The sequence below is a fragment of the Erigeron canadensis genome, chromosome 7, assembly GCF_010389155.1.
Source record: "Erigeron canadensis isolate Cc75 chromosome 7, C_canadensis_v1, whole genome shotgun sequence".
Taxonomy (NCBI): Eukaryota; Viridiplantae; Streptophyta; class Magnoliopsida; order Asterales; family Asteraceae; genus Erigeron; species Erigeron canadensis.
Genome location: NC_057767.1, coordinates 36287088 through 36305031, shown reverse-complemented (window position 1 = coordinate 36305031; position 17944 = coordinate 36287088). Strand labels below are relative to the sequence as shown.

The following is a 17944-nucleotide window of genomic DNA, read 5'->3' as shown; positions in this document are numbered from 1 at the left end:
CAATCAAGAATAACGATTTAAAAAATTATAAAATGAATTTATAAAAATTATTTTAAGATTTATAGTCTAACTATTTTTAAGAAATCATAATAAACTTTTCATACAAAGTTTTTAATGATAGTTTAAAAAAGGGATTAAATAAAATAATTCATATAATCCATAATACGAAGGACATCGACTTTACTCAAAATTAAGTGAAAAATGCATCATATATATAGGGAAAAGTAAACGTGGTATTGTCATACACTTAAATTGGGTGTAATTTCTCTCACATGTTAATTTTTTATTTTATTTTAATGTCTAATGAATAAATTATTATCCCCATGTTTTATATATATATATATATATATATATATAGGAAAATGTTCATGTGAGAACCATTTAAATTGGAAGAACCATGAGAACCTTTAAATTATAAGTTGATGTTCATATATGAATGATATATGTGAGCAAATTTGTTCACATATGACCATATTAAATTTTACTTGAAATTAAATATGTTTATATGTGAATAGTTCTCACATAAACTTACCCTATATATATATATATATATATATAATCCTTTATAAAGCAAAATGGCTTTCCCTATATTAATAAATTCGACACTTTTTTATACCCAAAATACTCTTAGCTTTAAACAACCTTAATATCTTTACTCATGTACCCCTTTTTTTCACATTAACAATCACACCTCGCCACCTGTCACCACCACCAAATAAAATACTATATAAAATCAAGTATTTATTAATTTTATATTTATATCAAATGATAACATGTTATTAATTTATATGCATGCTCGCGTATTACGCGGGACAATAATCTAGTTGAGATATATACTATCAAGTGTCCACATGTTTGAGATTTGAAGATATATTCTGCATATTTATATTTTTTTTATAGTTATTTTCTTATTTTCTTTTTTACTTTTTGAATTTATAATTTAATTTGTATATAATATAATATGAGTTAATTAATTTATAATATATGTTTGATGAATATATTTTTGTTAAAATCTAATTAATTTATTTATATTTATAATGATAAATAACTTCATATTTTGAATATAAAAAAAAATAATTCTAATTTCTTAAAGTTATTTCATATAAAAAATAAAATAAACACTAATTATATAACATTATTATCTATTAAAAAAATAATTTGGTTAGGTTGTTAATGTAAGTTTAAAAGTTGGATTTAGTTGGGTCGCAGTGGGAGGTTTTTTCACTTGCCGACCAAAGACTTCCCACTGAGTCGCAGTGGGAGGTGTCCTAACCCCACTGAGTCGCAGTGGGAGGTTTTTCACTTGCCGACCAGAGACTTCCCACTGAGTCGCAGTGGGAGGTGTCCTAACCCCACTGAGTCGCAGTGGGAGGTTTTTCACTTGCCGACCAGAGATTTCCCACTGAGCAGTGGGAGGTGTCCTAACCCCACTGAGTCGCAGTGGGAGGTTTTTCACTTGCCGACCAGAGAATTCCCACTGAGTCGCAGTGGGAGGTGTCCTAACCCCACTGAGTCGCAGTGGGGGTAAAAAAAAAAATAAATAAATAAAAATCTTGTATTTTCGGTTTATCGAGTCGGGTTCTTTCAAGTTGTGTAAGAAAAAAACATTAGTTTTTTTAATGAATAATATCATTGAGTTGAGTTATTAATGAAATGGTCTAAAGGGCTAAAAGTGTTAACCAGCACATAATTGTAACTTTTGTGAGTTTTGCGTTATTCTTTACTACTCACACAAATTGACCAACTTTATTTGTCTTGATTTCATTTATAAAATATTTAGTATATGATTAATTTCATTATTGGTGATTAGCAGGAATTAGCATAGTATATATGAATATACCTATGTCATAACTCATAATGTATAATATACATTGAAATATATGCATGTAAAAAACTTATTATGTTAATGTATTATGTTACTCGTATCACATTTTCAAATAATATGCGTGATAACCTATTTAGTGGACAAGTTGTACATATATGTGGATGTAACGTGGGTACTCCGTACGTCTATACCTCATTGCTTTTCTATTATTGAAAAATGTAATAAAATCAATATTATATATATTAACTAGTGTTCAGACTTGTTCAACGGACGGGTAGGCTCAAAATTATTAATTAAAGCTAAAAAATTAAAATTCAAATATATTAAATAGATATACCAAAATCAACTTGAAAATTTGCTAGCTGAATAGCCATCTCATCGGTCAAAATACTCCAAAAATTATCCGCCCAAAGAAGAAACATACGAAAATTAACTCCATATAAATATTGATTCCAGTTTACCCCATTTTTTTCAACTTTAGTTAGATTAAAAATTTACAGTTTCTTATATTCTAAAAGTGTAAAAGTATAGTTAATTATTTTTAAATTGGGTTAAAGTGTAAATTGGTGATGAAAAATCAAAAAGTGTAAGTTAATTATTTTAAATTGGGTTAAATCGTAACTTGGTCATGGGAAACCAAAAAGTGTAAATTAATTGTTTTAGATTGGGGTTAAAGTGTAAATTGGTGATAAAAAACCAAAAAGTGTAAATTAATTTAGATTAATATTAAAAAATTAGAAGATTAATAAGAAGGGAGGATTAGACTCAAGGAGGTGGATTAGGGGTGCCAAGTGTACCCCCAACCCCTTCTTTTAGTTATATTATAGATTATATTTTTTATTTTATTATATTTATTTTTTAATTTCTTTTTGTCAAGAAAACTTGTTTTATAAAACACAGAAAGACATTACATTACAATGACAGGTAGTCGGATAATAAGTTACATCGATACACTGTATTGAATAGCAAACCTGATTTTACTAAATACAACGTTTTGGGCCTTAAGGATCCAGGAATTACTAGTAATGACTTTCTAGATCCGTTTCAGAAGTCGCACAGCTTCGAGGACAAAGAACACCAAAGGTGTCGAACACATATTGATCACAATACAAGCTTTCTCGATAGTGTCGAAAACAAACGGGACAAAATATCTCATGTTTTAATTTAAATGTAATATTTATCTTTTAACCCCATACAAAAAGCAATAACAAAACAATCGTTTGTTTAGTGGATTCTAAGAATTGAAGGAGGCTCAGTGGATTATTATGACTAGCTTAGTACACGCTATTACTATAACATTGTTTTTATTAATTACGAGTAATATTAAAATCATTTCCTTATTAAGTAAAGGATAATGATATACATATATACCTAATTCATAGACTTAAAAAAATAAGCCTAATGCATATATGACATTTGTTTTTTATTAATTTTTTTTCATTATCTTTACTACCTTTGATCTTATGGCTTGAACTATTTTTTATGACTATCTTTAGGTATACAAATTAGACACAAAAGTCATTTTCCTAAAAATAAAAGTGTAAAACCCTTGATTTACATATTGGAGAGCAAACCCTTTAGGGCATTGCCAAAATTTGAACCCGACGTGAACGTATCAAAGTTGGGAGATGTTAGCCATTTATTCGCTTTTCTTTTAAAATAAAAAAAAATTGATTTAAGGCCATTTCCAACAAAGTCTAGTTTCATTAAAGTGCTACCTTATCAGCGAATAATTTACGCCTTTTTAAAAAATTTATAAATAAAGATTAACTAACTAATATGACACCCAGTTATGTTATTTGTAAAGTTTAGTTTTTGTTGTTACTCATATAAAATCGTTGAGGTGACTTTTTACTTAAAAAGGAAAGACTGGTTCTACCCACCCATATATACAAAATCTCCTGGGTGACACGTGGTCCAATTAAGGAGTCTGGAAAATAAAGTTAAATGCATGCTATCCGCTCCTTTTAGTAAGCAAACATTCATACAGCATGTTTCACTATTTCTAGATCTAATTCATCATCACCACTTAAAAGAGTATACAAAACAAAATGTCTAGTTTTGTATGTCTTGTTGTTGTTTTTGTTCTTATAAATATAAATAATACTCGTAATGTAGTAGCATTCAGTGAATACTCTAGTAGTGATGATGATGTTGATACTAATAAATATACCAGAAATGATTTCGCTAGTGATTTCGTTTTCGGTGCCGGTACTTCCGCTTATCAGGTATATATTATAAGTAATAATTGTACACATATGACATATCTATACTTTGGTCTCTCGCTTTTTTTCAATTAAGTAATTGATAACAGTAAAATGTCTCTCTTTTTATTCATTATTATAAACATGTCCACATGAAATATCTATAATATCTACTTGAAATACCTTTACTATATACCCTTAACTCTTAAAATACATAGTGTCTTATTTACATCAATAACCAACACTACCATCACCACAATCTGTCGCCGCCGTTGCATCATAGGGAGTATATATATATATATATAATGCATATATACAATCCGGTTGTTTGTTACGTTTATACAAACGTAACATATATCGCCTGATAATGACGACAGGTTGAAGGAGCGGTACTAGAAGATGGGAGGACTTATAGTATTTGGGACACTTTTGCGCATTCAGGTCGTTTTTTACGTTTACTTGTTCTATTTTTAACTGAGTCCAAGTGTTTTTGAAGGTATTTAATTAAGTTTACATAAATATATAAAATGTATGTATCATATGTTAAAAGTTATTGTTATATATCAAATCTTTGTTAGGAATTGAAGTATGTGTAAATCATGGTATCATTTTGGAAACTAGTTGTTCGACTTGATTACACAAATATCATTTGGGCGGTCTAAAGCGGACTTATGGAATGGGGCCTTATTTGAATAAAATTTTACATATTACTGTAATACTCGGCTACATATACTCAATTTCTGTTCAAAAGTAAAAGGAAAATCCTAAAAATAGACTCAAGAATCAAAATCTTCTATTTAGTTTAAATACATAATCAACTCATCAGCTAGGTCACTGATTAGTGTGCTGACAGAGCAATGCCAACACTCACTAATGTAAGTCGGTACCATAGACTCGATAATTGTCATAGTCAAGCACAAGTGATGATGTCCCAGGACCTCCCTCCCGGAGTCCCGGGGGGAAGGGGGAGAGGACTTTTTGAGGGACAACAAAGGGATATTGTTTATAAGTTAGTTTATTTGTTTGCAAAAGTTTAAACTCAATAGCATGATATGTGCACTCGTATATGTTTGTTGATGCCAAGTTTAAATTTATTTGGCTTCAAAATCTTAGGCTTCTACAATGGAGCAAACGCGGATGTCACATGTGATGGGTACCATAAATACAAGGTACATGTAATGCAGGTCTTCCACAACCGATGATGTTCTATATGAGCCCACATTGTACTAAATATTTACATGACTGCATTCAAACATTGTAGGAAGACATTCAACTCATTGCAGACACAGGTTTGGAAGCATTCAGATTTTCTATCTCTTGGTCGAGGCTGATCCCAAGTATGTTCATGTTCCCCGAACTAATTAAATGCCAAATATAGCAAAACTATTTTTGTTTTTCTTATGCATAATTGTGTTTATGCAGATGGAAGAGGATCCATTAATGCAAAGGGATTACAATACTACAACAATTTCATCGACGAGCTTATCAGCTATGGTATATAGTATAACTGGATTATTTGGTCAGCTAGTACTGTTTGGTTATCGATTGTCTGTATATAAAAAAGCAACTCATTGATTATGTAGGGATACAACCACATGTTACATTACATCATGATGATCTACCCCAAATTCTTGAAGATGAATATGGAGGATGGATTAGTAAAAAAGCAGTGTAATGTCCTAACGAAAACTATTGTTCTACGACCAATTGTGTTGTATAAGCCTATAAGGTGCATACAATAAATTTTATTTGGTTTACTATTTGTATTTTCAGGAAAGACTTTGTTGCATATGCAGACTGTTGCTTCAGAGAATTCGGTGATAGAGTTTTGCACTGGACTACGTTTAATGAAGTAAACGTCTTTACTTTGGGTGGTTATGATTTAGGCTTCACACCTCCTGGACGTTGTTCTCCATTTGGGATTCTCAACTGTACCAGAGGCAACTCTACATATGAACCATACCTTGCAGCTCACCATTTGCTGTTGGCACATGCATCAACTGTAAGACTGTACCGGAAAAAGTATAAGGTAAAAGTCAGTGCTTTGCATGACTTGCAATTGAAACTGTCAAGTTCATGTTATTTTTAGAGGTTAATAGGTGATGAGATGGATGGGTTTGGTAATGGGTCAACACACCTGCAGGTTAATAGTTAAAACGGGTCATTTGTTAGTATGGTTCAAATGAGGCAAGCTTGGTCTGGTTGAAAATTAGACACCCTTTTGTCCTTTATAACTAGCTGATAAGTCATTATGAGGCAAAAGAAGTATTATCACAGATTCACAGTTATGATGTACAGGTAATAATACACATTTTGAGAAGCTGTGCGCACTAAATATAGACTTTGGGTGAATATCTCAGTTTGACCTGTCCCCTTTTAGCTGTTTAAATACGACCCGTATGAGATAAGAGATAAAATGCAAAATCGACCTGTTAATAAGTGTGTGAATTAAAATTTATCAACTATAATTATGAGTTTATGACCCTTCTCTGCAAGAAACATTTGCTATTTGTTTGCATAACTGATATTATTAATAGTGCAGGCCATGCAACATGGTTTTGTTGGAATAAATATTTTTTTCTATTGGTTTGAACCTTATACAAATACTAAGGAAGACGTGGAAGCTACCCAAAGAGCCAATGACTTCTATGTGGGTTGGTGAGTAATCATGTATGCTACATAAATTTAAACCAAAACCTATTATTTGAAACCCTCGGGATCATATATTTAAGGGTTTATAAACAAAAGTACTGTCTTTCAATCAAAGTCTGACTATATGTACATTCCTCGGTTGAATCAGGTTTTTGAATCCCTTAGTAAACGGGGACTACCCAGAAATAGTGAAGAAGAATGCAGGCACCCGCGTGCCATCTTTTACAAAACTAGAATCAGAGAGAATTAAGGGTTCATTTGACTTTGTTGGCATAAACCACTACTCCTCATTATATGTCAAGGACAACCCAAGCAGTCTTGAAATGGATGTCAGGGACGTTGTTGCAGACATGGCCGCAACAATAATATGTACGTTTTGCTTTTGTCATACATGTACTTTCGTTAAAATCCTGTAATATCATAAAGCTATAATGCTAGTTGCGGCTAACAAAATTATAATGATTTCTTTATCTTGGGATGCAGTCGATGGAATCCTAACACCAACTCAGGTTTGATCATTTATCGTATCTGTTACTCTTTTACTTGTTATTATGTTCCTTCATCCTCCTATAGTACTGAAGTTCGTTTTTTTTATAATTTTTCAATCTTAGTTTCCGGTGGCTCCAATGGGACTCCAAAAGATCCTTAAATACCTAAAAGAAGAATATGGAAATCCTCCTGTCTACATTCATGAAAATGGTAAATATATCAGATCTTAAAAAGTTTTAGCATTTTTTCACCTAATAGTTAGAAATGCTCGGACCATGTAAGTGAATGCATCGGTTTCACTCCTGTGGTCTGTTTGATGTGCATTATGTGGGGGCCCATTGTGGGGGAAGTCTAACAAAAATTTGGCGATTTAATCTACTCCATGTGGTGGTATCCGTTCAGGTGCAAATACCTAGGTACACTAAATCCTTTCAGGGTGGTGTGTAGGTACCAATGCGGTACAAGGGATTAAGGGGTTCCTTCCGATTTTCCCCTTTTTTAAAGTATTTTTTAGTAGTGTAAAAAACTAAAACGTAAATATCAATTATTTAAATGCGTCCTTCAAAACTAATTTGTTATGGTATTGCATATCCTTTTTTCACAGGCCAAGTACAACCGCGTAATGGAACATTGAATGACACTCCAAGGATAGAATACTTGCAGGCGTATATTGGTGCTTTGTTGGATGCACTAAGGTAAAAGCTGTTTAGCGTTTAAAGAAAAGACTAAAGAGCACATAGTCATGGATGATGCCATTCTTCCCTCTTTTCATCATATGCCATCCATTTCAGAACTTAACAAATCATGCCTATTTCTACAGGTTACAAAATGGGTGGGTTCTTGGGTAATGAGTTGAACAGGTTCGCTTGAAATAGTTACTTACAAATCTGGATCAAATCAGACGGGTTGGTTGCGTTGAGCGTATGACCTGCAAACATTTTTTTGGTCTATTTCTTATGTATAGTTAACTAAATAAATATGATTAAGGAGATGGTAAGTATTGATAATTAATTTTGGACAACTTTCAACCCATTTGACCTGATCCCTTTTGGCTACACAGTTTATCCCCCATTTGACTAATTATTGTAAACCATAACCCAAATCAACCTATTCATGGTAAAATGATAGAGACTTGAAGTGACCTTCTCTAGTATTTCTTATAGTTGTTTTCGTCTATTACATGACAACAGGAATGGTTCAAACACGAAAGGATACTTTGTTTGGTCTTTTCTTGATCTTTTTGAGCTGTTAGATGGCTATAATACTGGTTATGGTTTGTACTACGTCGATATGTATGACAAGGAGTTAACACGATATCCAAAGCTTTCTGCACACTGGTATGCCAATTTTTTGAAAGGGAAGAACATGAGTGGCATTTTGCCAAATGTAGATGCAATAGACTCTTTCTAATGTTGTTGTTACACATACCGTGCATACATTTTTGGCTCTATTACTTCCATTAATTGGCACATACTTGTGAGTTTTGCTTTATTCATTCCTACTCTCCAAATTCACCGACGGTTATTTGTATTGATATTTTTCTAAGTGATTTTTTGTATTTGATTAGTTTTCATAGCAATGCTACTATGACAAAGTTTTACATTACATTTTATGACAGTTTTACATTACATTTCCTCAAATGTACACTAGAGTACTAGACTGAGTGCTAGAAGGAGCTGCATTGCTTTCGCCTATGTGTGATCGATATCACTGTAACATAAGACGTTTGATTAATACAAGCAATTTCCTACAAATTAGTGTAGTCCATTCTTTAAGACAACAAACTAAATTTTAAAGTATTTTTATTTGATATTCATGCTAATTGAATGAATTTTGGATAGTGGATGACCCATCACGATCATATGCTTCTTTTGCTCGTATGAAACTTTTTACGAGTACGATAAGAGGGCTCCTTATGGTCTTTTCGGTTTGCCCTTCACTTTTCAAAATGAAGGCGTGCTCTTTGTAGTTTTCAAATTCTTTGCAACTCGTCCGTTTAGTAAAATGGAAGTTAGAAAGTGAAGTGGGTTCCCAACCAACAACCTCTCATTTTTATTTTTATTTCTTTAAAATTTAATGGATGGTTAGATATAATAAAAAAATATCAAAATATAAGGAAGTGAAGTGGTATTGTTGGTATGGGCATGTCATTTCCAAACCAACTTAAAAGTAATGAAGTAGAAATAGATAAAAGAAGTGAAATGGTATTTTTGGTATAGACGTGTCATTTTCAAACCAACTTAAAAGTAATGAAGTAGAAATAAGGTGACAAAACTGAAGAAGAAAGAAATTAATAAAGAGCCCTCTAAGGCCTAACTATCATTTGATGAGCTATGATGAATAATAAGCAGTTTTAGATGCTTTTAAACAAACTAAATAATTCTCTATGCATTACTCACATAGTCACAGATCATGGGTTCAAATCTTAGAGTTGACATGTCCGTGAGAATTTCATTGAAAAGCCACTTTGTGATAGCACATACCCGATTAAAATAATGTAGTTTACCCTAAGTGTCAATCCTTCTTGTATAGTGCATTGAAGATGATTTGAAACGCACCACAGTTAAATAATAGTTGGATTATTTGATGTGAACTTGACATGTCACAGATGTCAGCCAATGTTCATACTTCATACCCCCAAATGCCTATTTGAAAATAAAAGTTTGCAACTTTTGGATTTATAAGATATGATTAATACGTAAGAGTTGTATTCATGTAAAAACTTGATTAATCGGTTTACTTTTGTGCTATTCTTTAGAAAAAAATCCAAACTTATTTAGAACTTTACATAACTCGTGTCTCCTTATAACGTTTGTTTCATGCCATGTGCCGCGAAAAAAAAGTTTCTTTCTCTCTTACAAACCATCTCCTAAAAATCCTCTCAACCATCCCATATTAAAACCTACATTTTGATCTCATCAAACATGTCTTCTTACCACGCAATACTTTTTCAAACACATAACAAAAGACTAATTAACAATCATCACCGGAGACGCAAAAGGCCGGCAACATGAACTACAACAGAACAAGATCCCAGAAAAAACCATCAACAGCAAGTGGAGGTGTCAAGTCATTGGGCTTGGCCATCGCTCTCCCTGTAGCTCTAACCCTCACAGACATCATGTGGTTCGGAGAAAACCAGATATATAACGACCTAGACAGACCATTCTGGATCCCACCCTTGTGGGCCATACACCTAACATGTTTATCGTTGGCTTTTGTAATGGGGTTATCGGCTTGGCTTGTCTGGGCCGAGAGCGGGTTTCACCGCAAACCCATGGCCATTATTATGTATTTGGGTCAGCTAGGACTGGGTTTGGCTTGGGACATGATTTTTCTCAAAAATGGCCCAAACCAGATGGCATTGGCCATGAGCTTTGGTCAATTGATTACCATTTTCTTATGTTCTCAGATGTTCAGCCGTATTAATCCGATAGCTGGTGACCTAGTGAAGCTTTGTATGGTCTGGAGCGGGTTCTTAACGTCTGTAAATCTATATTTTGTACTATAGGATAAAAAATTGCGATACATAACATTATATATATAGAAGGTAGAATTTGTAAAGGAAAGATGTTTTAGATGTTACATAGCATTTGAAGACACCATAACTCGGAATGCAGTGGATACTACTCACTTTTACAAAGCTTTCTTAATGTAATGGAGGTTCTTCTTTTCTGATCAATTTCTAGGCCATCCCACTTTTGGAAACCGGGTTTGCGGTTGATCTCATGCTTCCATTGGTATCGGGCTTCACCTGATATTAAGAGTAAAGACCCTGGTGTCAAGTGTACAGGGATCTTGGCCTCGGCTTGTTTTCCATTACTTGCAAATTCTTCTTCAACTCGGCTAAAATGCATCACACAAGATGATTCCAAGGAGACTAGAGCTATTCCATCTTCAAACCGCATTAGGTCAACATGTGCACAAATTCCCTGAAATGAATCCCAGAAGAAGACATTGGCATCGAAAACTTTGAGGGTATCTAGTTAGTCATTATTATGTCAATTAAAATGGATTCGTATCAAAAATGGCCCGGTCGATTTTGTTCACCCGTCAATATATTTTGCCTTTTTACTTAACTTTATAAATTCTTACTAAATAAGACTAATTTCTATTTTATTAGCATGATAATCCAAGTTCTCCAATAAAACGACTATTGAGGTTGTAAGCACTTACAATAGACCTTGGAAGATGTTTGACCAGTTTAAATCTTAATCAAGCTTTTTGACCATTAGACATAGCATATAACCCAAATTGACCCGATTTCAGGTAAATGGCCAAATTGCCACCTCTAGGCTCTATCGTTCTAACTAGAAGCTGAAAGTTGAACTGATCAGTGAAGTAATCAAGATATTATTCGAAATCTATGTGTGGCGATTAGCTCAAACATGTATTTGTAAACATAAATTTGTGTAACAGACATGATAACACCGAATAAACATATCATGTCGCACCTCACCTGGCTGGTACGAGTTGACGATGAGTTGATTAAAGAGAGGCTCCCTGTGCAGTAGCTTTGATGGAAATATGCAGTCCTTATTATCCATATTGCAAGTGCTTGTGTCCATGGATTCAGGATCATAATCACTATACTGGATAAGCTCTCGAATACATGTTGAGAGCTCCTTTGCCCATGCTGGAAGATCACCGAACCTCATAGCCTGCAACAACAGTAACATGATTTATGAAAACAGAAAGCTTGAGCACGTGTGTAGTTATTACACCTTACATGAGCTTCATTATATAAACAAACCCATCTTGAATAAATTGGTTAACTCGTTCTAAGACAATAACAGGGTTCCAGTTGGATACTTACATCCAAATAAGTCCATTTGAAGAGGCGTATATATAGACACAAATGAGTAATTCATGAAAACGGATCTTATAGCATTGTTATATGCTTACTTAATTGTGAATATAAAACCCTTATTAACACAACCACCCATATTATCATGTTAAACATTCTTGTGCCGTGAAAAAATACAACAGCATTATGGAAAGCGGAACTATTCGTGTAAAGCTCACTCTGTAATCATATGATAAAATGATCCAATATATGTCATGATTTGGCCATGTAATTTGTCGAACCTGATTATGAGTGACGTCGCTGAACCATCCTTCTGCACCCATAAGTTACAGAAGAACAATTAATTAAGAACAATGATAGATGAGAAATAATGTCAAAACTGCTTAATTATCAATTTCAGATATGAAGTTGTTCATATGTCTGTCGAGAAATCATTTTTAACTATATCAAGATTTATACATGGGTATGGTACGTGGGACTAACTGCCTAAGTTGCTAGAAATGTCATATTAGTTACGAATATAAAGAGAACTACTAAGAAATGAGTGTGACATCTATAAGTAATTCTTGTTAATACAAGTCCCTTGCTGAGAATGACATGGGTATATATAACATCTCTGTCTAGCTCATTTGAGCATTATGATAAGTGATGTGATATCGTCTCCTTGAAAGCAATCCCATTCAGTCTCACGGAAATTAGGTAGGCTTGACTAACTTTTATTTGCTTACTAGGTTCGCATAGGTAGTTCACAAAACACTGAATGGGTTGAGCAGGTCAGATTAAAAGTTCTGTCCAATCAAGAGCAGTTCAAGATTGGACTTCTTCAAGGAGTATTAAGAAATTTCAGTTCAACTCAGCCCAACCATGTTTGATACATTTTCCACCCAGACCCGTTTCAAATCAAATCCGTTTTGACCAGTAACCCAACCCAATCTGACCCATCTTTTTTGCCCGCCGCTATTCTCCAACCTTAATTTTCCATCTATTTCTAACATAATTTAGACCAATGCCACTAAGATACATTAGTTGTTGCACAAAACTATGAAAACACATGTCAAACGAGAAACATTGTGAAAACTGCTAACTTCTTGATTTCGAAATGAAGTTGTTTAAATACCTTTCTAGAAATCATTTTCAACTATATCAATATATACAAAAAGTATTGTATGTGGGTCTAACTTGCTACAAAGTTCAAATCAGTAATGCATTTGAAGATAACTACTTAGATGTTACATCTATAAATAATGTCAAGCCGGTTACTTTCAGCTTCAAAACTATGCCATTCATCTTTATATATATATACACGATACACGAAAACGACTCGTAACCATATCTAAACTTACATAAAGTACCACCAGCAGCATACAAGTTTAGGAAATAATATGTTTGACATCAAAAACTAAAGTGAATTCCTGTTTTGGAATGTGGAGTGATTTCTAAACAACGATAACTGATTTACCTATAACAAACACCATTTTATATCATTTAGTAAGTTACAAGGTTAAAAATGTCAAATCATATAAAATATGGAATGGAAATAAGAAAGAAGTTAAAAGAAAAAGATGACCTTGAAAGATAGATTGTAGCAAAGAGGATTGTTGATGAGAGGTTAAAAAGTGGGTAAATAAAGTTAATCCTTTGATTTCAGTAATTTGTTCCCATTTTGGGTTTTCACCAAATAATTTTAACTTTCTTTCCAGCTGCTGCTGCTGCTGTTGACTATCATCGTTGTCGCTATCTTCTTCTTCTTCAGATGATGATGATGATCCAAATGCTTCTTGGATTATTGTTTTTATTTCGTCCATCCTTTACTTTCTTTTTCTTTTTATTAAGGTTTGATTTGATGTATGTTTTTGTGTTTGAAATTTGTTTTGTTCCTTTTTTATTCTTGTCGTTGACCACCGCAGCCCATAAAGTTGAAATCATAGACCAATTCGCCTTACGCCCATAGGCCATAGCCCATAGGGCTTTGAGTTTAAAAACAAATGATAATAAAAATTAACTTATAACAAATTAAGGAAAATGATATGTCAAATCCCTAATGATATGTCCTCTTAATATATTAGTCTAATAATCTTTTTTTAATAATTAGATAATGACATTTGTTAAAATCATTTGATGAAAAAATAATAATAATAATAAATTACACTTGTCATGTTTTATCGTTTTTAAATAATTATTAGATTATTTATCAAAAATTATATCATTTGTCATACTAAATTAATACTTTTATTAAAGAAATACGAAATAAACAGTAACAACCCACCATACACTGGTTCAATTTCTTCACACAGTGTACCATAATTCAAATTTTACCACAATTGCATTTTTTTTTAGTTTTTTCAACGTCGTATTCTTGGTTTTTTGCACACTTTTTTTTAACTTTTGTTTTCCAACTAATACAATAAAAACTTTCATTCACGACGCATCTCATATCATCATTCAGATTTTGTCACATCGCATTCTTTTTTAGTTTTATCCCTGAGGCTTTTTCTTAGTTCTTTTCAAAGTTTTTTTCCCCTCCAGTATCCAACTAATACATTTGACATTTTCGTTCAACAATTGTTTTGTCAAATAAATAAATATATGTATTTTATTTTTTGTTTGTTACACATATTCTTTTCTTTTGGTTTATATATTTATGTACTAGAAACTTTTAATCAATTTTTTCTTTGTCTTTGATTTCTTGTTTCCTTGCAAAAATAATATATATGTATTTGACATATCAAACTTTTAAACGTGGTTGCAGTATTTATTTAGGGGGTGTTTGGCCTAGCTTATATTTTTTGGCTTATGCTTATAAAATATAAGTGGCTTTTGGCTTTTTTGCTTTAAGTTTATAAGCTCTTATTTAGTGTTTGGATTAACTTTTGGTTTTTGAAAGAAAAAAAAAAAGAAAAATAGAAAGAAAAGCTAAAAGACTTTGATTTCTAAGTTATCAAAAAGTGACTTATAAAAACTAAAAAATACAAGCTTAAAAACTCACGCAAATACTTAAAATAGTTTTTTTTTTCGCTCAAGATAAGTAAAAAAACTAAAAGTACACCAAATACCTCCTTAAATATCTATTTGATATGTGGGAATTTTAGTAAACATATATATAGTGACATGATATCAATAACAAAAAGTAATGACAAATTAATTAAAATTGAGCAACATGTTGACGAAACTAGTGCTGTTCAAGACAAATACAATATCACAACAAAAACCGTATCAATACAATAATTAAAGTCTCGCTAGAACGGGTGAAGATACCTTCGTCCTTCTCATCATAGAGTCCACACAACAAGTGGATGGAAAAAGACGTGAAAAGGTAACCTAGAAGATTGTGCCTTAATCGTGAAGCTGGAATGGGGAGGGAATTTATATTCACTTACGGACCCCACCAACATCTTCACGTGTCAACATTGATACCACACACTGTCCTCCTACAACCTTAATTATTTTTGTTACGAGTATTTTATTTATATTTTAGATTTTAGATTAGATGTTTCAATGAACTTTTAATTATTATTATTGTTTAATTTAGCCAGACGGTAAGCCGACCTCAAAAAAGGATATCCCGACCAGGATAAGTCACTGCGGAAAGTCTAATAAGACAAAAGTCACATCGAATGTCGTAGTCAACAGTAATAGTCGACAGACTGTTTTGTCTTATGCCGCAGAAAGTTGAATAAGACAAACTTTTCGCGGCGATATCGCCGCGGAAAGTCGAATAAGACAAAACAGTCTATCGACAGTCATAGTCAACAGGAAAAGTCGTTGTCGATGTCGCTGCGGATAGTCCCATAAAGACAAAACCACACTGCAGATCAAACAGTGTATTTTCAGTATATAAAGGCTTCTTCCCTTTCATTTTCAACATTCGCTTTCGTTTTCGTTTTCATTTTCAGTATATAAAGGCTTCTTCAAAACCACATTCGCTTTCGTTTTTAGAATACATTAATATAAAAAATTACAACATTCGCTTCTTCCTGCAAGTCTTGATCTTCAGGTATGTATCTATGCATACATTTTGGTTTCATTTTACAATATATATCCGTACATACACTTATAATATAAATGTTTATATATAATATAAAACTATTAATAATATATATCTATATTATTAGTAAATATATGTCCATACTCTTTTCTACCTTTATATATCTATCTTACGTAAACATATGTATCTATCTTACGTAAACATATATATATTATGGATATAGATATAAATATTATGTCTAGCCAACTAGCTACACCAATGCATTAAAAAACATCCCTTCCAAGTTAAATACTTTTGAATAACAATATATCTCTTCTGTTTACTTTGTTGTATTTTCAATCTTTATTATAATGGAGTCATTTTTTACTTCGCTTCCAGCCAAAATATGATTAATGTTACCTGTAAATCGAAATTGTTTTGTTCTTATTTCAATCCTAGTCATTATGGAGCCAATTTACATATGATGTACTAATTTTCATTCGAGAACCCGTCTCAAGCCTATGAGGTCCATTATGAGCAGCCGTATGCCAACTTTGTTGATGACTTGTTCCGGGCACCACCGACACAACCTACGTATGCACCTGTATATTCCCCAATGATGGTGTCAGAGGCAGAGTCAGAGGCCAGTTGGGTTGGGTATGTTGCGGAAGTGAGGAACGCCAGGCTGTCTCAAAATTACCTATGGGCACTAACAGAGTTACCAGTGTACATTCGACCTTACGTTGTAGGCGCACAGAATGTCGATGGAGATGGTAGTTGTGGATTTCGAGCTACCGCTGTTGCTTTGGGGCTAGACGAGGGATATGGTTCGGAGTGGGTTCGTACGCAGATGCTCGATGAGTTTGAATCTGACCTCGATGGGTACATGCGAATGTATGGGCCCGAGGGCCCACACATATTAGAGGCGCTACGAACATCTTATTATAAAAAATGGCGACCCAAAGACCATTGGATGAGTAAAGTTTTTTTCCATATCCTCCTGGCCAATAAGCTGGGTATAATAATCAACTTCATAAGCCTACGTGACTCCCGCACAGCGTTCCCGATGCAAACTGGCATGGATCAATTACGGTTGGCTCAACCGATAACTATTGCTCTTGTAAGTCGAGAATCCCATTTTATTGCAGTTGAATTAGCAGGTGAGTACCCAATGGCTTACAAGAATCCAGAATGGAAATACTACGCAACCCCCGCTGCGCATGCAGTGGCATCAATGTACGCACATCGAGAACAAGCGTATCAAGAATGGATAGATGCAAACTGCCCAATAATTTCATCTGGGCCTCCTATTGTTATAAATGACTAAATTCATTACATGTTGTATATATGTTAGGTATAATAAAAATTTAATGTTGTATTGTGGATGATTATTCATTTTTGTTTGTTTGTTATGTGGTTGAAAAAGTTTATATGTTTGTATGTTAATATCTCAACCGATAATTATTAATATTATTTATATTATGTTTATAACTCAACACAGCAAAAAATAAATTTATAAGAAAACCACAAACATAATTAACACACATGTTGAAATGAGTACCGTTTATAACAAGCAAACACTAATATGAAATGGCTAATTATCATTGTCCTCATCATCATTACCCAAATTTATATAATCACTACCCAAATTTATAGATGCAACAGAGAACGGAGAGGATACAGCAAAATGCGAGCCATACGGAGAGGTGGAACCATGTTGCGAGCCATGAGCCTGTGCAGGACTGGACCAATTAAATATAGTATCGGGATCAAACCAAGGCTCTTGCGGAGGAGTGGAGTTGAGATCAGGGATCTGAGATGTACCCTGTGGCTGGGTCAAATGAGTATAGTCATACTCATTGTCTCCCACACCCCGAACGATCCTCCCTAGGCCACGGCGTTAGCCCGACCGGTTTCCAAATGTAGCCGGAAAAAGATCTGGCTGTGGTGTCGGGATGGGGTCTTGTTCAGCATCCTCCTCCTTCTTCTTTAGCTTCTCTAGA

General features: G+C 33.4%; 3 protein-coding genes across 3 annotated transcripts; 2 read left to right on the top strand and 1 right to left on the bottom strand.

Annotated features, from left to right (window-relative positions):
- The first annotated feature begins 3817 nt into the window (after positions 1–3817).
- On the top strand, positions 3818–8736 carry LOC122606960 (beta-glucosidase 11-like). Its single transcript, XM_043779864.1, has 13 exons — positions 3818–4053; positions 4407–4470; positions 5143–5198; positions 5291–5366; positions 5452–5523; positions 5613–5700; positions 5803–6058; positions 6572–6687; positions 6830–7050; positions 7165–7190; positions 7293–7380; positions 7775–7865; positions 8361–8736. The coding sequence occupies exons 1-13, from the start codon at positions 3877–3879 to the stop codon at positions 8578–8580; spliced, it is 1551 nt and encodes a 516-aa protein (XP_043635799.1). The 5' UTR covers positions 3818–3876; the 3' UTR covers positions 8581–8736.
- A 1444-nt stretch (positions 8737–10180) lies between these two features.
- Positions 10181–10681, top strand: LOC122609438 (translocator protein homolog). Its single transcript, XM_043782480.1, has one exon. It carries the CDS (start codon positions 10181–10183, stop codon positions 10679–10681), a length of 501 nt encoding a protein of 166 aa, XP_043638415.1.
- Positions 10682–10683: 2 nt separating this feature from the next.
- Positions 10684–13940, bottom strand: LOC122609437 (alkylated DNA repair protein ALKBH8 homolog). Its single transcript, XM_043782479.1, has 5 exons — positions 13921–13940; positions 13545–13750; positions 12259–12290; positions 11625–11831; positions 10684–11102 (listed from the first exon to the last, which is right to left on the bottom strand). Exons 1-5 carry the CDS (start codon positions 13938–13940, stop codon positions 10797–10799), a joined length of 771 nt encoding a protein of 256 aa, XP_043638414.1. The 3' UTR covers positions 10684–10796.
- Positions 13941–17944: the final 4004 nt, after the last annotated feature.

What these genes read in the sequence shown, in the direction of transcription:
- LOC122609438 (XM_043782480.1), top strand. Translation starts at nt 10,181, where the DNA reads ATGAACTACAACAGAACAAGATCCCAGAAAAAACCATCAACAGCAAGT.
- LOC122609437 (XM_043782479.1), bottom strand. Translation starts at nt 13,940, where the DNA reads ATGGGCTATGGCCTATGGGC. An exon ending in GCTACAATCTATCTTTCAAG is followed by an intron (nt 12,291 to 13,544) that starts GTCATCTTTTTC and finishes TTATGGGTGCAG; the next exon opens with AAGGATGGTTCAGCGACGTC. An exon ending in GCGACGTCACTCATAATCAG is followed by an intron (nt 11,832 to 12,258) that starts GTTCGACAAATT and finishes CTGTTGTTGCAG; the next exon opens with GCTATGAGGTTCGGTGATCT.
- LOC122606960 (XM_043779864.1), top strand. Translation starts at nt 3,877, where the DNA reads ATGTCTAGTTTTGTATGTCTTGTTGTTGTTTTTGTTCTTATAAATATA. An exon ending in ATGGGTACCATAAATACAAG is followed by an intron (nt 5,199 to 5,290) that starts GTACATGTAATG and finishes CAAACATTGTAG; the next exon opens with GAAGACATTCAACTCATTGC. An exon ending in GCTTTGTTGGATGCACTAAG is followed by an intron (nt 7,866 to 8,360) that starts GTAAAAGCTGTT and finishes ACATGACAACAG; the next exon opens with GAATGGTTCAAACACGAAAG.